This window comes from Pelodiscus sinensis, chromosome 2, assembly GCF_052426305.1.
Source record: "Pelodiscus sinensis isolate ZL-2025 chromosome 2, ASM5242630v1, whole genome shotgun sequence".
NCBI classification, from domain to species: domain Eukaryota; kingdom Metazoa; phylum Chordata; order Testudines; family Trionychidae; genus Pelodiscus; species Pelodiscus sinensis.
The window spans coordinates 171604503-171626149 of NC_143053.1; the positions used below are offsets into that span (position 1 = coordinate 171604503).

General features: G+C 42.1%; 1 protein-coding gene across 2 annotated transcripts in view; it reads left to right on the forward strand.

Annotated features, from left to right (window-relative positions):
• Window positions 1-21647, forward strand: part of ELMO1 (engulfment and cell motility 1) — a 448991-nt gene that overhangs the window by 401901 nt on the left and 25443 nt on the right. For both annotated transcript variants that reach the window (XM_075921743.2, XM_006124065.5), the window contains 2 exons: window positions 5863-6026; window positions 14303-14415. In XM_075921743.2, coding sequence (XP_075777858.1) covers window positions 5863-6026; window positions 14303-14415 — 277 coding nt within the window. The remainder of the gene's footprint in view (window positions 1-5862; window positions 6027-14302; window positions 14416-21647) is intronic.

A 21647-nucleotide genomic window follows, 5' to 3' on the forward strand; every position in this document is an offset into this window, starting at 1 on the left:
GGGAAGCTATCGCACCCCTCAACCCCCCTGTCCCTTCTCCATCATATGCTGATGAATTGGTGTGGGATGTTTCTGCTAAAACAACCAGTACTAAAATTGTTCACAATATTGATATTTAAATGACATGTTTCAAACAGGACTGTGGTAATCCACACTTCAGTGTGTGCTGCAACTCATATCTTTGTCGTGTGCCCTGTGGAGCCATGTAAACAAGCCCTTACTGTTGAGCCAAAGGGATCAGACTTCTGATCTGCCTATTTGAATGGGATATTCTGTATTTTTGCATAGAAATAAATCCCCATGGCAAGAGATAAGAGAGAAAAAAAGAGAAAAAAGACAGGCGGGATGGGAAGATAAGAGTTAATCAAAATGTGACAGAGATGAGGTCAAACAAGGGTATGTTGAGAACTATCTAAAAAGTTGTATACAAAGTTAGATAACATAGTAGGGGCCAATTTAAAAATCCAATAGATAGATTAGATGTGATAGATATGAAGGGTACTGCCATCTCATTCCAGACAAGTAAGCTGGATTTAAATCACTGTGCTCCACAACATAAAAATATTAATTTTATCACTCCAGTGCTTTGAATATTCACAGGTGAGTCACCCACCTTTAGCAGAGTGCAAAGTTCTGCCTCACTATGTAACAGGGCATAAGCCTGGAAAAACAGTCAAACAAAAAGGAATCTCAGAATGTAGAAAATGTTTCCTCTTAAAATCTGATTCTGCATATGGCCTGTGGAAAAAATACACGCCCCCAAAAGTATTTACAGTCACTATATGTAACATTTATGCTTGGCAACACTTGAGGCCTGGTGTTCACTTAGAACATAGGTCGACCTGGCTATGTTGCTCAGGGGTGTGGAAAATTCACACCTAAGTGACCCTAAATCCCAGTGTTGACACTGAGAGGGTAGCTTTAATATGGCAATGGAAAAATCCCTTCCAGAGGGGCTGACAGGATTGCTGGGCCCCAGGGCAATGTGTGGAGAAAGCAGCTCCATGCTCCTGTTAGGGGCAAGGCCTCAGGTGGAAGAGAAGGGCCTAGGGCAGCTAGCCCTCAGTGCCTCACAGACGGTGCAGCGCCTCTCTTTGTTGGCCCTCAGAGCTGGCCAGAGTTTGCAGTGCAGGGTTCTGGCGGCAATTCTAAAGGGCGCAGCACGCTGGCTGTAAGAATCACTGGGCCCTGGGCAACTGCCCCTCTTCTCTGCTTTCCCATCCCCCATTGGTGGGCTTGATCCCTTCCTGTCATTGTATTAAGTGTCTGTACCATAGTGCTACACCAGTATAGCTGTAGCGATGCAGATACATGGCTGTAACAGTAGTAGTGTAGATATAGCCTAAGAAATAGGGCAAAAAACGTTCCTTTAATTACGTCTGTAAGGTCAGATTTTTTAGTGTGTTGATCCTAAGCTTAGAGCAGTTAATCTCCCAAGCAGTAATCAAGACCTGGCGACTCAGCTTTAGAGATTTGGCGCAGATAAGAAGTTCTTGGCAGTGGCTCACAATGCTAGTGAGATCACTCAACTAAGCAGCTCTGACATGTAGGTTGACTTGTTAAATACCATTGCTCTACTAACACTAAAAGGAAGATGATTGCCAGAACCATCCTTAGGCATATACAGCTGCATGGGGCACCACTACATTGGGGGCACTAGTGGCGCCCTGGGCAGCTGTGTGCTATGAATGCCTCGTTCCGCCACCAGGATGGAACAGCAAGGTGCAGGCAGCATCAGCTCCAGCAGCCAGCTTCATCCCCCATCCCTTCTGTGAGCTGTGCCCAGCTGCTGCTCACCAGTTGTTTCCCCTTCCAGCATTGCTTCCTGCTACACCTCTGGCCCGCAGCTCACTCTGCTCCCCACTTGGTGCCTCCCACTTGCTCCCCTGCCAGGCCCCTGTTGTTCACTCACCCTACGCCAATAAGCGAAGTACAGGTTGCACCTCTAAAATCTGGATTTCTCTGGTCTGACAACATCCGTGGTCCAGCTTGACCACGGATGTTCCAGGGTCAGAGACTCCCAGTGAGCTGCAGGGAGGTAGGAGCCAGGCGCCAGGTGGCCTGCAGGAAGGGAGCCAGGAGCCAGTGCGCAGCTCAGTTGGACTGAAAGGGAGGAGCAGGGGCAGGGAGTCAGTGCACGGCTCACCTGGTCTGCAGTAGCTGGCACACAGCTGAGCTGAGCTGGGCTGCAGGGGGTGGGGTGCCAGGAGCTGGCGCGCAGCTCATCTGGGCTGCAGGGGGGAGCCACGAAGCTTGGGGGGGAGGAGGAGTGATAAAGAGGGGCCAGCAACAGTGGGCCTGAAATGACCTCCCCTGGTCTGGAAAAATTTCTCATCCAGGACTAGTCAGGTCCCCAAAGTGCCCAATGAGGGAGGTCAAACCTGTAGAATAATGAGCTAGAAGAGTTCTGTCTGGTGGACTGCAGATAGCAGGCACCAGAAAGCAAGCATTCTCTAAAAGGTGAAAGGAGTAGCAGCTGAAACTGGGAATAAAGCATCCTAGATATTTTTACTGAGAAATTATCCGTAAAATATTCATAGATATATCCAAATACCACACTGATAGGGGCATTAAAATGTGAGGATTGATTGACAGGACCCTCTGCTTTGTTTAGTTTAGAGACTACCAAACATATGAAGAGTAGTATCTTACACTACGGCTGTGTCTAGACTGGCCAGTTTTTCTGGAAAATAAGCCGCTTTTCTGGAAAAACTTGCCAGCTGTCTATACTGGCCACTTGAATTTCCACAAAAGCACTCACTTCCTACTGTAAGAAATCAGTGCTTCTTGCAGAAATACTATTCTGTTCCTGTTCAGGCAAAAGGGCCAGTGTAGACAGCTCAGCTTTGTTTTCCACAAAAAAAGCCCCGATTGCGAAAATGGCGATCGGTGCTTTTTTGCGGAAAAGCATGTCTAGATTGACACGGACACTTTTCCACAAAAAGTGCTTTTGCGGAAAAGTGTCCAAGCCAATCTAGACGCTCTGTTCCGAAAATGCTTTTAACGGAAAACTTTTCCGTTAAAAGCATTTCTGGAAAATCATGCCAATCTAGACGCAGCCTACAAGTATATAGTCAAAGTGAGTAAAGGGGCAGCAGAAAATGGCCCTTTGGAAGCAGACACGGAAATGTAAACTTGTGTCTGGTAAAAGAGACAAAATAATGGGGGAGGGAGAAAACACCATCATCATTTGGAAATGTGCTGTTGGAAAAGGCTCAGGTGTGGGCAGCTCATGTAATAGAGAGCTTTTCTTATCACTTTTTAATTGCTTAGATTTGCTTACTGCACCTGGTAGCAAGACTAGAATGAGTGTATCACTCATTTCCAAAAGGGATGTCACATCTCAGGAAATGAACGTCAATAATACAGCTCAGTGAAATTAAAACAATAACATGCACACATTTTGGAAAAGAAAAGTTTTCAGATTCTGAGGGATCAAGCTTCCATTTTTAGAATAAAAGAAAAGCAAAAAAAAACCTATGCAAATATATTTTCTATACTCTTTCCCCAGTTGTTAGTTTACATTACAGATCTGCTTTGATCTTGGCTGAATGTTACTATTTCTTCCTCCTTCTTGTCAGGCTGGTTTGGCTTTGAGGAAAGAAAATATTTTTAAGTCTGATAAACTGTTTTTTCCCCAACCTACCTAAAGATGGAATCAGATAAGCCTTTCAAAGTGTGTGATTTGTACCAGCAGTGAGAAAAGAAGCACAGGGAGAAAGATCAATCTGTGATGTATATATTGATGGGTACTGGTGCCAAATAAATCCCCCAAGTTAACTGTGTCTCAACAGTTGTCTCCTGGTAAAATAGTTAGCATGCAAATGGCTCTGTTGTGCAGATATCTTTCACACTAATTCTTTAGGCTGCATTTTTTATGGCACTGCTTCAAAAGCAATCCTATACCAACCTTAGCAAATTGATCTCCCTTTCCTGATTTTATATGCTTTTGTTACTAGCTTGATTTCCTTCACTGTGAACGCTACTCCTTGTGAATAAGTAATGGATGCCTGAGACAGGGTGAAAATCAGTGACCCTCTAGGCTGAGCTTGAAACTTGAGTGGCTGAACCAAAAAGTCTCAAGAAAGGCAAAAAGGAGAGGAATCTGGCATGAAAAATAAAATCACACCACAGTTTTACCTGCACATATATCTTAAGCGGCAATGGGCAACCTAGGCTAATGAGTGGGGTGCGTGAGTGGCCATCCTTCATCTCAGTAGGCTGCAAAATTGTCGTATCCAAACCAGCCTGCCAGGATGGTGTAGTTTTGCTAACTGCACTTGTATAACTAGTATTTGCAGGATGTTCCTGTCGAGCCATAGCAGCGCTTTGATGGGATGCAAAGGGAGTGCATGGCTTTCATAGTCAATGTGTGCAATCAGCATGCACTTCACTTCACAGGCCCTTGCTTTACATGTGTGTCAATTTAGTAATACTGGTAGGAAAAAAAAACGTGGGGACAGAAACCAGCAGAACTTGACAACCCTGCAAATGGGCAACAGTAAACAAAACCTATTGTGGGCCAGGCATGGAGCCCCAATGGGCCATATGAGAGAGGTGCATCTGTACTAGGGCCCGATGCTCCTCCCCACACACGCAGCAAAAAGTGAGCAAAGTATTTCATCACCAGATTATTGGCACCGCCCTCTGCTGGAGAGAGCAACTTTAAACTCTGCTAGGGCTGTCATAAGAGACCTGCTAATGAATGCTCCTCAGCTTTGTGAGCTATCCAGAACCCCAATAGTTTGCACTGTTGCATTCCATCTTGATGAAGACTTTGTAAAGGGGGCCCACAAACCAGGCTGAGTTGGCAGAAACCAAGGAGTGAAGGCAGTCTCTGGACTCTTAGGGAACGTCTACACTGTGGTGCTATTTTGGGATACTTCAAGTATCCTGAAGTAGCTATTCTGCGTCTCGATAGCTCACCCATTTCAAAATATCTTTTGAAATAATGGGCGCGTGCTATTCCAACATCCCTGTAAACCTCATTCCACGAGGATTAAGAGACGTTTTGGAATAGCGATTTATTTGGAAATTTGGCAATAAAATTAACTCAAAATAAGCTACTCAAGTTACGTAGCTTATTTTGAGCAAAGGGTGCACTGTAGCTGCACCCTTAGAGACAATAGCAACAGTGAGGCTCCCAGGCCTTCACCGGGGGTGGGCGGATCAATTCAATAGGGCCCAGGGCTCCCAGCCAATGCTACTGCAGGGCTGCTGGAGCCCCAAAGCCTTTACATCACCACCAGGAGTGTCACATGGTGCACTCAGTGCAGCGTGGGGGCTGGAGGTGCTGCCCTCTGGCCAGTGCAAAGAACTGGTTGCCCCGGCCTCACCCCTTCCAGGAGTGTGGATCCACCTCCCTCTCCCATTTTGCTGAGAGGGTTGCAGGGGCTGTCGGTGCCCCTGGATGGTGCATTCAGTTTGGCTGGCTCCCTTTATCAGATTAAAATGTAGTTCTGTCTCACAATGTAGAAGTGACTCAACCCTCTGTTACTGCTGTGTTCCCAAACCATGCTCGGCCTTGGACAAAGCAGGGCTATAGCATGGTACTGTAAGACAGTGACAGTCCCATTCACTTTAGAAAATAGGAATCTTGTTTCAATGGTATTAGCAGATACATTTATTGTGACTGAATCCTGTAAGAGGACTATTTATTGTATTGTAGATGAGCCCTTGTTGTTATATGTGGCATCCAGTTAGATCCACTCCTTTGTGGTGCAAAATTTGCTTTGTGACCACTTTTTATAATTCTTGAAGTTTTCCTGTTGCCCACACCATCTAATTGCAACATATACTGGATCATTATTTAAAATCAAAACCAAAGCATTAAAAATAATGCTGTCTTGCTTTCATCCATAGGTAATGCAGGTGGTAAAAGAGCAAATAATGAGAGCACTCACTACCAAGCCTAGCTCTCTGGACCAATTCAAAAGTAAACTCCAGAATCTAAGTTACACTGAAATTTTGAAAATCCGTCAATCCGAGAGGATGAACCAGGAAGATTTCCAGTCTCGTCCAATTCTGTAAGTACTTCCCCTCTCTGAGTCACTTCTTGCATGGAAGGAGTAACAAATGTGAATGATGTTTGTGAACTGTTCAGTGAGAACCCAGGGGAAAATTTGCCAAGGGAGCATTGCTGAAAAGCAGTGGAATAGCATCTGATTGAAGTGCATATGCTTTCTTCTGCTGGGAATCTCAACTGTTTCTTTGAGCTCAGTTAAAACAGATTTGGTTAATCCCTATAGGGCCTAGCATGACTTATTTGCAGCAAATGATGCTTTGACATTTCTAGGCTGTGAGTAGTTGTGTGTGCAATTTTTTTTAAGATGAAATTTGGTCTTCTGTCCAATGCCCCAGAAAGTTTCAAAATGTCACTTCTGTGAGCCAGGTAAAGGGAAACCCAGGGAAATAGCACCCAGTACAAATTGGCTTCATAAAAGAATGTGTGTCTGTTAGTGTCATTTTTGTTTGTCTTATCTTTGATGATAGTATGGAACTTTTACCTATTTCTAGGTGATTTCGTATATATTCAGTTTAGTACTTGTTTCATATGGTGTAATGCTATGTATCTGCCATTTTGATCTTCTCTGGGATAGGGCTTGAAGCCAAACTGGTGACATAGGCAGGCTCATTTCCATCGGTGCTCAAATCTCATGTCCTCAGCCAGACTAGCAGAAGCCTTTTGAGATGATAAACTGAGAAACTGTGCGAGTTCCGTCTTCTTAAACCAAAATTTAATTAGACACATTTGAAGTTAAATGGGGCAAAACTGTAAAGATGGCTTTGTGTTTAGGTATTTCAGTGCCATCAGTCAAGCTCAGAAGGATACATATTTGAGACTTTGGAGTTGGTTTATCTCTAAAAAATACATTTATGGCCAATCTCCAGGAACCCTTCTCTGACAGGACAACGGTGAAAGCATAAACGAAGCAGAGTTAGAAACTTAATAATACTAACTGGAATCAAAGGGGTAATGATTCTTTTATGTCTTCAGGCTATTAGAATGATAGGACATTAACACCCAGTGAGAATGGAGATCACCTGCAGTCTTGCATCAGGTCAAAACCAGGGTTTTACGTTCCTCTTCTTCAAAGCAGTTCTTTGCCAATCTTTTGTAACACTCAGAGATTCAAAGCAGCTTAGGGATGCTATACCTGTTCCCAAAGCTTCTCGTTTCCATGACTTTCCCAGTGAATCAACTATTTATCAGTGATAGAGGTTAACTATTTATATTCACTTTGAGCCTTGCCTAGCATGGTAAAATTTGCCAATGCACCACAAGCTCTCTTGATTCCAAATATCAGTATTGCTAACCATTGTCACAGTGTAATATCTGTATCCATGAAATTTAATAAATGCATTCCATGACAGAATTAAAAGCAGTGAAAGTGTTAAAGAAACTCATTTCAGATCCAATGGTGTGTCTTCACTCAGGGTGTAATAGGATATGTTTACATGGCTGACCGAAAAGCCTAGGCTTATTACTTATTGTTATCGGTTACATGCAGGCTCCCGCCCTGCTCCCAGGGAGCCGGCTGCCGCCCTGCACTGCTGCCTCTGCCACAGAGGCAGCAGGGTTGGGTGGAAGCCGGCTCCTTGGGAGCAGGATGAGAGCCAGGAGCCAGTATGTGCCAGAAGCTGTCTCAAAAGCCAGCTCCCGATGCACTCATGGGTCCTGAAGAGCTGTTGAAATTTTCAGCAGTTACAGTTATCCATTTACCTGAATTTTAACATCCCTAGTCCTCACCTGCCAGTAGACAAGCACTGCTGCAGTCAATGCTGCGAGGGTTGATTCAGTGGGTCTGATTAAGACCCACTAAATCAATGGTGGAGCAATCTCCATTCAATTTCTGTACTCCACCTCTCCAAGAAGTGTAAGAGAAGTTGACAGGAAGCAGTCTGCTGTTGACACAACAGTGTAATCACCACTACAAGTAGATCTAAAATGTCGATATCCATTACATTATTCACATAACTAAAGATGTGTAAGTTAGATCAATTTACCACAGAAGTGTAGACTAGCCCCAAGACAAATGATAAGCTTAAGAAATAAATAATGAAGCCGTTTAAACAATCATGAATGTATTCATGATGATTTAAATTCTATGAATATCCATTTTGATTGCATCCCTATTCACTCATTCTTGACTGTGAAAGAAAACTGCTCTTTTAGTTTCCCCTGTGATTTGGTTCCATGTACTGAACTGTGGCAAATTAAGTAGATGCCTCTAATGATGTAAGTACAAAAACACAAATCCATTGTGTATAAAAGAGAGAACAAGCCAGAGAATGTAGTTTTGATTCTCCACCGAGATCTAAAAAATAGTAGATACTTGGAAATTGTTTACAAATGAATATAAAGTCTGTACCCTTATTTAGAGCTGTATTCGGATGTGATAACTATTCACTATCCCAGCATGGCTGAGTCTTCTTGCTAATTGGCCTGGGGGTGAGGTAGCATGGGAAGTCTTTGCCCCTCACCCCCACTCTGCCAGGGGTGAATGGAGCCTAGAGAGAACCATCAGCTGTTTTGAACAGCTGGCAGTTTCTGCTAGGCACCACATGCTCCTGGTGGCAGGAGGAGACTTCCCATGCTGCCTCCATCCCCAGGCCAATCAGAGTCTGGGAGCAGGGGAGCACACAAAGCCTCGTGACCCCCACCCTGCCTTACCAGGGGCGGTTGGCGGTTACCTCTGGTGCTGCATGCCCCTGGCGGGGGAGGAGATTTTGCATGCTCCCCTGTTCCTGGGTCTTGATTGGCCTTGGGGCAGCAGAGAGCCACAGGCTGGATCAAACTGCTTGGTGAGTTAGATCAGGCCCACGAATGCGGTCTTGCTCACCTCTGAGCTAGATGGTGCTTGGCCCTGCTGTGAGGGCTGGGGACTAGACTTACTGACCTCTCAAGGTCCCTTCCAATTCTATGATTCTATGAAAATACAGATGTTATAGATCTTCAAACTTTTGGACTCCAGTGCTTCAAATCAACTTTAATTTGAGTTTGAAGTATGAATGGTTGTATTGGTTATTTTATTATTAAATTTAGACTCACTTACTTGCATTAGCTCAGTTTTGCAAGGAGAAATTTATTTCCTTAAGGTCACAATGTTGTTGCGACATTAGAGCTCAGGTCTCATCTTTCTAGTTCTGGTAATGCAACAAATCCATGGGAGAACAGAGTGTGTTTGAATCCGACCATTTTTGAATGGCTATGGAATGTTGCACCCAGAGTTAGAAGGCCAAATAAAGAAATAGAAAAGTTACTAGCAAAAACTGGAACACACCAAGGCTCTGCCCTAGGCCCAATGAGCTTACAAAAGATACCCAGAGAGTGTCTGCCCATGCATATTTTTCACAGATGATGTAGTGCTTGTTGGGAACAGCAAGGAGGAAGTGAAAGAAGATTTAGAAAAAAAACAGAGGGGAGAATTTAAAAGAAATGGCATGAAAATCAACAGAAATATAGCAGGTTATTTGGTCTGTAGATTCACTGATACCTTGCAGTAAAACAATTCTAAGTCTGGGAGGCCAGCCACTACCCAAAAGTACAAACATTCAAGGACCTAGGTTCAATAGCAATGGCTAATGATGAATTCAACAAGGAACTTACAAGCAGAACAGGGAAGGCCTAGAGTAACTGGAAAGAAGTAAACAGCATGATCTGTGATAGGAGAGTGCCTACCAAATTGAAAAATCTACAGAATCCATTGTTGTACAGTTCTGAAAGCTGGGCACAGAGGAGGAGACAGAAGCAGGTCTTGAATACAGTGGAAACGTTAAGACAAATGCTTGAAGTTACCAGGATGGACTATGTTTGAAATGAATGAATTAAGGGAAGTGTGATGGTGGGACTAATTATCGAAAAGCTGAGAGAATCCAGGCTTGGATGTTTTGGGCATGTGCAAAAGGAGATTGGAAGAATAGATGGGAAAACAAGGTGTTAAATGTAGAACCAGAGGGCATGAGAAGGGTTGGGAAGTTCCTAAGTTTAAATGGATGGATGTCATACAAAAGTGTTCGAATCCAACCATTTTTGAATGGATTCGCTGCAGAGTTTCTGAAGAACAGCTAGACAGACTGAAATAGAGAAGAAGCACTGAAGGTGCTAACCGCACATAGATTAAGGCTAGAAGCAGAAGAAATGACGATGGAAAGGTGTACTAGGTCATTTGACATGTTAAATAACAGTAATTTTATCTGTTCACCCAGCTCTATTATATTTAAGAGAAGGCTGACGTGGTTTAGTGAAGGTTTGTTAATGAAGCAGTTGTGAGGGAAGGGTTGCGAGCAAGTCAGCAACGGGGGGAAACAGTTGGAGGGATTTGGATTGTTGTACATTTCTTTTATCTTTAATAATGTTCTGCTAAGCTGGAAAGTGTCAATAATAGCTGTTCAGGAAGCATTAATGAATAGGAAAGGATACAATGTGAGCCAGAAAGATAAAGGAACAAAACAGATGGAAGGTACTTAGGGATTACTTTTCAATTGTGTTATAATGAAGTAAATGGCTATAAAGTACCCAGTTCTAGGAAAAATGATTGTTGCGAATTGGAAGGTATCTGAGCTATGAGTTGGAAAGCTACAGGGTTAGAGACAGGTGATGCTGGTACTACAACCACTCCATTGTTTTCAAAAATATTGAAATAATTTCTAAAGTTCGTGTGTACCATGAGGAACTAAAATACATGTTTTAAAAGCAAGTAGCTGATGATGTGCTGAAATCAATGGGGAGAGTCATCAAGTTAGTGATATCTTAGGCTCTGTAACAGGTCCACCCATTGGTGAGCGCTCTGCTGTGGCTAAGTGACGCTGTGCAGCATCCTTGCCTGGTTGTCCAGTCACCCTCAAAGTCCTGGAATCAGGGCCTGACTAGCCCTGTCCACGGTGCTAGTAAGTCTCTGCTTGTGGCTGATCTTTCACTACTGAGTCTGGGTCTTACCCAGATCTAGGCTCAGCTCACACTGGGAGCTAGCCGTAGTGCTGATCTCCCAGTCAGGATATAGACCTGGGTGAAGCTCCTGAAGGGAACTGCCAAGCCTCAGCCCTGCAGCTTCTTTTATACCTCTCTGCTGGGTCCTAATTGGCTGCCGCAGAGACAGCCACTCTTTAGTGCCTGGAGGACCTCTTCGCCGCTCCTCCTGCTGGGATGAGGTACAGCAAGGCTGCTAGCCTCCTGTAGGAGGCTTTAGGGCCTAGTCCAGCCCATCACAGGCTCTCTCAAGTGTTTGATCCTGTCCAACTCACCCTTGTGATTATTAAATTTCTGGAATGCTGTATAAATTAAAAAGCACATTAAAGTGATCTATCCCTTCCTCATATTTAAAATTGTATCTCTCTGTCTTACTGCTCTCCACATTTAATTTTAAATTATTTCACTTCTGCTAGTAAGTGGGGTGGAGTGGCTCTGCTAGTTTTGGTCCCAAACCTATAATGGTTGAAATTCCTGAACTCCCCCGACTTGTCTTGAGGAAACTGAATCCCTTTAGAGGCTAAGTTCCTTTGTTTAGGCACATGGCTGGTAATTAGCAAGCTTGCTTGGTGTACACTTCCCCATTTTATATAATCTGAACATAGTACGAATGAATACCTTCCAGAGAGAGAGATTAATTGGGCTTCAGAATAGTCTTGCACAGGAAGCACTTGATGTCATGCTGCTTAAGAAAATTAAATCAAAGTTGGGCAAAGCACTGGGAAAAGTATGGTAGGGATCAGAGAACAATTTTACACTGGCAGCAACTGCTGAGGACACCTGGGTGCAGGCTGACCAAGCAGGAGCACAGGAGGGCCTGGGCTCAAGTCAATAGAGGGAGATTTCCAAAAACATATTGAAAATCAGTGAGAAGCTGTCTGGTCTTTGTGTGTTTTGAAATCTCCCCAGTAATCTCCACATGCCAAAGTTCCCTATCTAAAAACTAGGTTAATAACACTTAGCTGTATTACAGAGTATTTATGTCAGTCAGGCACTCGGAGACTGCGGCTCTGCAGGCCATGTCAGTAAAGAGATAGAAAGACACCTTCATCTGTCATAAGGCAAGACTTTCTTTAGATACTGAGCCACTCTTGAGGGCTTTCATTTGTTGTTTTTGATTGGCTAGCATTCAGATTCGCTCTCTGTCCCTGGTTTATGTTGGGCAACAATGTTTTCCAGAGCAGAGGGGAAAACATGGGCTTTAATGAAAGGGAAATTATAATCTTGGAGGGGATGAAAGAGGAGTGGGCTTTACCTCAGGTCACATCTATCACCATGTTAATTTGTAAATCCACATTTCCCTATGCGCTGTCTGTTTAGGCTGCAAGTTCTTCAAAGCAGAGACAGTATGAGCCACCTTGTAAACCTGTTTGGCAGCCCACAAATAAGAATTGTTTAATTTGTCTTGGTTATTATTATTTAGAAAACCTCCAATTTGTGTCAAGCATGATACAGACAAAAGCAATAGTCCTTGCCCCAAGGAAGAAACACTGAACCTTACCAATTGGACTAGGATGTACTAGATGACATTTTTAGTTTTTTCATGTCTAATTTCTATAGTGTTATGATTCTGTGCACTTTAATGATAATTATCCACTTTCTGGAGTATTACTGCATAAATATCAAACTGTTCTTTATGCTATGATTGAACACTTGAGGCTCTTCCAGTGAGGTGTACACTATGTTAAAGAACTGTAAACCAATCCATATTGTGACTCATTGTGGTTGTGTTTTAGGGGTCTTTTCTCCATCTCTTTCCTAAAGAGCATGGGGAAGTTAGCCAGCTTGGAAAACATAAAAATCTATTCGAGCGCTACAATCTTTTGATGGTATATAAATACCATGCTGAATATTCATGCCATGGCTCTAAATGGGAAAACTGGTATTTGAAACTAATCAGCGGAGTACCAATAAAATACTTTCTAAAGGTTGTCTGTTTCTAGAATTCTAGTCATTTGATATTTGGATAATTTTTGACAGCTTGTAAATATACAGCAGATTATGCATCTAGATCTCCTTTTCTGATGTATGTAAGCATATATCTAGTACCTAGGAGGATTATGGCATATCTAATTAAAGGTACATTCTTTCTGCATAGATCTTGCTATAATTTCATTGGTTTTCTGCTTGCTGATGTGAGATGAAGTGGTAAATGAACAAGACAATCAAAACAGATGGAAGGTGTGATGTTTTCCAGAGGGGCGGAATTTTGGTTTACCTCTGAAATTGCACTATTTTCCTGAGTCTTGACTGTGCTTACTGCTGAACAGAATGAAGTCTGATATTACTTTATCCACACAGCAACCCAAAATGATGGTCTTGACACACTTCATATTTTATGAACCCTCTATATTTTCACTTACCTCTTAGTCTAACTAGACTTGCTGTCAAGTTGATGCTTAAACTTTTCCTTCATGGATGCTTAATGAATCTAAATAAGGCTATAGCCAGGGGAGCTGACAGCCTTTGAAAATCCCCTGGGAGTGAGGGGCTTCTGTGGGCCTGAGGGCAGAAGGGGTGGAGCCAAGGGCAGCCAACCCTCAGCACTGCCCAGAATGCGGTGCTCTCTCTTCCTACTCTTAGAGCTGTCCAGAGCACACAGTGCAGCACTCTGACAGTGATTTAAATGGCCCGAGGTTCTGGACACTGCTGCTGCTACTGCAGGTCCTGGGGTAACCGCTTCCTTTGCCCCCTGTCAGTGGGCTTAAACATAGCTAATCAATTCAGTCACTTGTGCATCCTTATGACAGCATATGAAATCTATTTTTCATGCTAGATATACTTTAAGGATCAAGACCTATAGATTTTCAACAAGCTCCATATGGTAGTAAATATACAGAGCATTATGGAAATAATCGAGTAACATCAGTTATTATTTTGCTGAAGCTGGAATTGGGACTGCTCAGTATTTTTTCTTGATGTTTCAGACTGTATAGCAAGGCTTATATTTTCTATCTTGTACTAATTAACAACAATAACAGGTCCACTTTCATAGAACATTGCATCTGAGGAAGTCAAACAACTAATCAAGTAAGCATAATAAAAATCCTGTGAAGTTCGTCATATGCCTGAAGATTATTTTATGGATGGGACAAAAACTTGCCTAAAGCCTCATTCTGACTTACTGACACTGAGGTAAATAGGGCCTTCCATTCCTGTACTCTTAACTACTAGAAAAATTTCCCTCCTTGGAGCGCACTGGATCTTGGAATAAGACGGCTTTCCCCAGAAACAAACTGAGTTTCTCATGAGGCTGTCTATCTCAGTGAGGAAAAAAATGTTAAGTGAATATTCAAATCTAAAAAGTGTCTGGTTTTGTTTTGTTTGTTTCAGGGAGCTAAAAGAGAAGATTCAGCCTGAAATCTTAGAGCTGATCAAGCAGCAACGTCTTAACCGACTCGTTGAGGGCACCTGCTTTAGGAAACTCAATAGTCGACGGCGACAAGGTACTGCTCAAGCTTGGGTAATCTGGCATTTCACCATTATTTCTCTGTTCTAGGTTAGCTCAGGAGCATAACTTATTGGCAGGACTTTTTAAAGATGTAGCTATTAGGACTTTCCCTAGAGAGGATTAACTCTTGAGTGTCTGGTTCATCACTGGGAATTTTTGAATTTTGCTCATGTGGAATAGGTGCAGTCATTTTAGGTCCAACATTTGATAGAAATCTGAAACAGTGGTTTTGCACCAAGAGCTTAATACCTGGCCATCACTCTCTTGATCTGGCATCTTGCTTGTGACAGAGTCAAACTCCACCTCCCTCTGCAGTACAAGGCTGTAAATTTATAACACACAGCTACTGTGGTATTCAGAACACCATGGACATTCTTATTTAAAAGACTGCTTTTAAATTGCACTGCTAATTATTTATATACCTCATCAAAGGCCCATCACTTTTACTTGTGCACACAACTCACCCCACTCTCTAGTTACTTCCTGTGCTTAATTTTCTTTTTATGATAGTTTACATTAAACATGGTGTGATGCTTAAATATTTCAATAGCTGGCAGATTTTAAAAAGTACTCAAATCCATAACCTGTGCCCCTTGGGATGAATAAATTATAAGCATAAAACTATCTTCTCAGCCACATGCACCATTACTCAGTTTTGGATTGTACCGCTCTCTTTACCAAATCATACTCTACAGATTGTTTTCCCCTAATGTGCACCCCATCAGGAGCTCTAGCATGCATATTTACTGATTGAGGGACAGTACCTAGTGCTTGGAATAACACAGATGCTGCAACACCTTTTGTAAAAGTGCTGCATTTCCTCTTCCTCCCACACATGGGGTCTGCCAGTATCAAGGAGGTGAGTGAATGATGCTGTTGAGGCTAAATTCACAAGAAGTCTTGTGCCCAGAAAAAGTAAGGACTGTGGTGGCCTTATTTAATATGTAAGCAGTTTGAAACAGGGAGCATCTTCTTCTCCAGGAGCAGAAGTTCGAGAGAAAAACATTCAACATGCTTCCCAAAGTTGGTTCCAAACTTTGCCTCCATACCCTGGATACCCACATCTGCATTTTGTTGAGATTCACATTTCTATACCAGTTGAACCTTTCTAGTCTGGCACCCTCAGGACCTGACCGGTGCCAAAGCAGAAGAGTTTGCCGAATCATGGGAAGTCAATGTCGTCTAGCATTATCAACACTTCCACTGCCTCCTGGGCCCTTACAAGACATTTTGGGGTAAATTAGAGTTAAATAGCAGCATAGAACAATAAGAGCCAGGACTGGTGGCTTTAAACAAATGTTATGGGACGGTGGGAAACTTGGCCACACCCATGGTAAGTGAACTTCCGGCTAACTAAAATCATGCTAGACCACAGATATTGCCACACCACAGAGTGCTGCACTAGAGGGGTTCAACCTGTACTTTTTATTTTTACTGTAAATGTAACATGAATTAGAAAACTGCAAAAGCCTGGAATAAATCTAGAGTGATAAATATTTGAGAACTAGAGATTGATGTGAAAGGCAGCTTTCTCTACATACAATATAATCTCTGCAATATTCTCAGCAGCAACAGCAGCATCTTCTGCACAGTGGCTGAGTGGCCAAGGAGACTTGCTCAGTTTTGGCAGGCAGTCATCACCTGGTTTTCATTTTTCTAAACCAAACCAAAATCCTGGTATTGGTTGGATCAAGAATCCATTTTATCTGAACCACTAAAGCTCTGGAGAGGGAAAGAAGAAAGGAGATTTGGGTATAACATTGTTTGGGCAAATCTCTCAAGGAAAGATTGATTGGCATATGTTTGGTTCTTTGTTTAATGCATGTTTTTAAACTAATGTTATTTCAAGGACATGCGAGACAGATTATTTGCTGGTGTATATTGGTGTAATTCCAGTCACTTCAACAGCTAATTTAAATGAGTTTAAAATCTGACCTACGGTTCAAAAAGTTCCTTGCACCGTGCCTTGCAATGAACTATTTTGAACACTCAAATTAATTGCATTAGTATCGTATTTATGCGGTGACACAGGTGTGCTTTGTAGCAATTAGAAGACATGGTCCTTCTCTGTGACCCAGTGTACCAGGCTTCTGCAGCCCCTACTGGATGCCCCACTTCTCTCCTGCACCCCATGTCAGGAAATAGCTATCTGTGAAGAACAGAACAGCTATTTGGGAAACCAGCAAGATTTGGCCTCTGCCAATCAGGAGGGTTGGGGATAGCAACAGCCAATCAAGGCTCCTCAGGCTACAATAAAAAGAGCTGCCTGCTGCTGTCAATAAGTCAGTTACTAGCTGAAGCCAGAGGAGCCAGGAGGGATGCTCCCTAGGCTGCAGCAAGAGGAACTAGGCTTGATTAGGGACTATTACTGGCCACCATTAGTAGCTGAGACTAAACTGGAGCTCTGTTGATTCAGTCCTTGGAGGGGAATTTAACCCAGAAAGAGTTAAAAGCTATTCTCTTTATTTTTGGCTCTGATGGGTAAGGATCTATTTCTAATTTTTTCAGTTTCTTGTATCCCTGCAAATCCCAGAGGGCCAAGTCACAGCATTCCCACAGAGGCCAGCAAATAGTTGCAGGGGGGCACAGCTAGCTAAAGAGAACAGCAGCACCATGACCAGATGGCAATGGATTGCTCAAGGGAGAAGTGGAATCCGCCACATTCCTCCAAAGAGCTGACTTATAATCTACGGGCTACACCTCCACCCTTAGCATATTTCTGAACTTTGAAGGAGGGAGGTGCTCCTCCACCTCACCCCATCAGGAGCACTAGCATAGATTGTTACTGATGCAGGGACAGCACCTACTGCTCCAAACAACACAGCTGCTGCATCATCTTTTGCAAAGATGCTGTGTGTGTGCTCCTCCTCCCACACAGAGCTTGCCAGGAGCAAGGAGGCTAATGATGCTATTTGTGCTAAACTCACCGAGACCTTGTGCCCATAAGAGTAAGGAGTGTGTTGGCCTTACTTAATCTGTAAGCAATTTGAGACAAGGAGTGTCTTTTTGTTACGTGCATCTATGGTACCTTGTATAATGAGACCTTTATTCCTTGAATGGGGCTTTTAGATGCTTCTGCCAAACAAATAACTCATAATAATGGGAGCATGGTGGGGAAGCCTCCATGAGTCTTTTTCTCACCTCTCGTCTGTGCTCACAAGCTGGGCCAATCTCCACAAATCTAAAAGCTAAGATTTAGCAAGATAAGTAACTGAGATGGGGAATCAAAAACCCAGCAACAATGAGGAGAAAAGACAGCAAGGTGATGTAGTTGCTCTAGTTTATTATACATGCATCTTGATGCATTCTTTTTATGATATTTTAGTAATATTACCCCTGGGGCAAATGTTCCACATCTAAAGAATTTGCAAAGAGGTATCTTAGCAAGGCATATCCTTCGGAAACTAAAGCCATTTAATTGCCTATTTGAAAAATAATTAACTGGCATTATCCTGTTATACAGAAGTCAGAGCAAACTTCTATGAAGATTGTTTGAACAGGTGGCGGGACACACATGGTTAGTTAGTCACAATGGGTTGCAAAAATTGTCTTAAAATATAATGACCAGAGAGATTGCAAAACTGTCATTCTCAGAGGGTTGAATTTTTTCATATTTGGAATTAGCTGGAAATCCTCCATGCCAAATATGGAGTATCTGTAGTCATATCAATGCCTTTTGTGTTTGAAAATGGGATACACACACTCACTCACACGCACTGCCCTATATAACCTCTAAAAACTTCCAAAGAATATGAGACTTTGTAATGCTTCATGAATAATAATTTTGTTAAAATGGTGACTGTCATCTGGCAGTTAGCCAATTCAGAAAATGGAGTGATCTGTCTGGTCCCATAGTTTAGCCTTAAGAGAAAGGGGAAGAGAGCCAAACAAAAGCCCACAGATCACTTAATAATTCTCAACGTTATTTCCAATGAAGCTAAGTATTAGAAAAGCCGCCCCCTGTAAGTGAATTTTATTGGGCATAATAGATACATCACCATTGTCACCCAGCTCACCCATGATTCATGATGTTGGATGTGTTCTTTGGAAGAAATGCCCTTTTGTCTTTAATAACATACATTTTATCTTTAATCTTTATAAAGTGGGAAACTATGTACTGCAGCCAAAGCCTCTTGGGTAGTAACTTCTGGATGTAGGAGGAACCCTGGTTATATAACCCATTAAATTAACAATGCAAGGGCACCATATTTTTAAAGGAGACCTGGAACATGAATTTAAAGGGGAAAAAAAAGGCCTTTGCCATTTATGCTGAATGACTCCACTAACCAGGAAGAGGGGTGAATCAGCGTTAATTGAAAACAGTTAATTGAAAACACATCCTTTTTCCTTCTAGTTTCTGCAGCATTCTCTTTTCCATAGGCAGCCTCCTCCACCTACACTTGTTTTATAAAAATAAAAATGCAAAAATAGAAACCTGAGAGTTTGTTGAGGGGAAATCAGTTAAACTAATACCTCAAGTAGTTCTGCAAATCAGTTAATTAAAACTCACATAGAAATCTTATGTAGGCCAGAAAGATCTCTGTTTATGTATTCAGGTTCATTAAAATCATAAGTAAAGGCCATTTACAGTGGGAGGAAAAAGTATCTGTGAACACTTGAATATAAATTCAAAATCATGAAAAGGTGAGTTTACCCATAGCAATATTCAAATGCATATGGTCATTTAATTACTTGTATTCTAATAGCACTACAAGGCTATAGTCAGGAAGAATTTTTTGCCTAAGGATTCTTTAATTGTGTATAGTGTGGATCATATTGCAGTATAAAGCTTGGATCATGGTCAATATTCCTCTCGTTTTTTTCTGTGCGCAGATACATTTTGTCATGTGCACCACCAGTAGAAACACAGGCTGCTGATTGTGGGCTAATCAGCTGGGCAGCATTTCAGTCTCTCCTGGGTGGCCATCAAGCGCTCAGCTTACAAGGAACACTGATCATTAGCCACTTCTCCTGTTTGGGACCCTGTGGAGCTCTTCCTTTCCTATTTCTAATCACGTAACTCACTTGACACCCCAGAGCATACATTTTATACGGAATAGTAATATTAGGAGACTGTTTAATGCATCTGATCTGTCCCAGACCGTGCTGCTTTCTGGCACCTGCAAAGGCACAGGTAAATATAGCGGTGATGATTTGCCAGGGACTAATTCTAGTGAACCACCACCTTTTTATTGCCTATCCTAACCAGTCTGGTCCACCTCACATTTTGCTGTGACACTGAATACTTTTCCCAACCCTTAAAAAAGAGTTTTGTCTTTAAAAGTTGATCTCTTTCATCAACACAGGTTGAGCCAATAAAAGCTATTAGCTTACCCACCTTGTCTTTCTTGTATCCTGGGACCAACACAGCTACAAAAACACTGCATATAAGATGCCATTTAGTTAACAGGCTCCTGCAGCTCTTGTTCGAAGATCAAAAATTTTAACCAAAATAATGATTTAGAAGGTTAAAAATTGGAGCATTTAACTTTGTTTTCTAAAAGAAGACTCTCTAGTAACTCTACTTAATTACACCACCTGAAATATAGGCCCTCCGGAGGAACTAAAATGCCTGATGGATACCTAGCTCCCTGTCCTTCCCCAAGAGATTAATTTGTGGGCAGTACTGCAAATTCTACCCACTAACATACACAGGAGTACGTTAAGTCCAGAGGATAATGGAGCAAAGTGATAATTAAAAGAGCCAATGGAAAATGAATACATTTAACTTTTTCCAGTTGACCTGTCTAAGGAGGAACAATAGTTGGAATTAGGGCAGAGGACCCTGAATCAGGTGATCTGTGTTCTGTTCCCAAATTCTGCCTCATTTTCTAAATTACTTTGGTGAAGCCATTTTAGTCTTTTTGTCCTCCAGTTTCCCCATCTTTAAATATGAGGGAAATAATACTTATTGTACTGCATTGCCAACGTCAGGTCATTCGTGTTTGTACAGCTCCCTGAGGTCCTTAGACGGAAGTCACTGTGAGAACTATATTATTATCTATCTAGTTGTAATCTTAGTAATCAAGCTGGTGATCCTAATAACATCAGTAATTCAATGAGGCTCAGCAAGCCAGACTTAAGAACTGGCTAGGAGGCTTTAATAGCATGGTAGTTGTGAGTACAAATAAATCATGGCCCTTCTTTTGTCACTTAATACTGTTTCTTATAGCAACAGTTTATCCTTCCAGTAATACTGTTGTATTACTTTAGATAAAATATGTGGGCTCAAAGAGTAAAAGCTGTGAATGTGATCCTGAAACTGTCCAATATTAAACAGTTTTAAATAAGATTCAAATTCAATATACAGACCTCAAGCTGCTTAATACTACATTTTTTGTTAGTCTCTAAGGTGCTGCAGGACCATTTGTTAGTTTTTCAGTTGCAGACTAACACGGCTACCCCTCTGTGACTTTTAATACCATGGCAGTCACATTAGGCAGTTCTTGCCAAAGGCTGGGAATGTATTGATTGGAACACGTGAAAAGGAAAAAGAACAGGACAAAAAATTAAAACAAGACAAAAAGCATTTAAATTGACTGATTATGAAAAAACAAACTCAATCAAAAACTTGTCAAAGTTCCTTTGAGGAGACTGTGAGAACTGGTTAGTGTCTCTTATTCAGCCAAACAGTTCTCATTAGAGAGAAAGAACAGCGTTATTTCTGTTCAATATTGAGTCAGGAGTGATAACTTCTTTCCTGTTTTTAACAACATGGGCAGATGCAGAAGGGAGAAAAGAGATAGGATAGTAAAGATCAGGAAACACAATATTTGTTGATGTTCTTAGGATACAGGGCAACTGATCAGTTATGGATAGATGGTTTGGGCTGGCAGTTTGCCCATAATAGTGGTTGCTGCAGAACCTGGCTCACTTCTCTGTTTGGGGATGTCGTCCAGTTGGTGTGGTCAAGTTCCTGCCCTTTGCTTTTCCTTCTGACGCTGAGTAGTTCTACATAGGCCATCTCATTTCAGCATTCTAATAGTGTGCAACACAAGTTAGGATCAGATGAAAAGCTGAGAGAAAGAGAGTAGGAGGAAGGTAGTTGGGGATGGAAAGGAACATGCAAGGAGGGAAAGGCACAGTAAGATTTCACTTGTATCAGGCTGGGATCCTTGCTAGACTGGAATATCAGTCTAGTGTGTCATATCAACAACTCTTCCCAAGGTAATGTCAAAAAGTTTTCTTTTCCTCCCCCAATGTCCCTTTTTAATGGTCTCCAAAAGG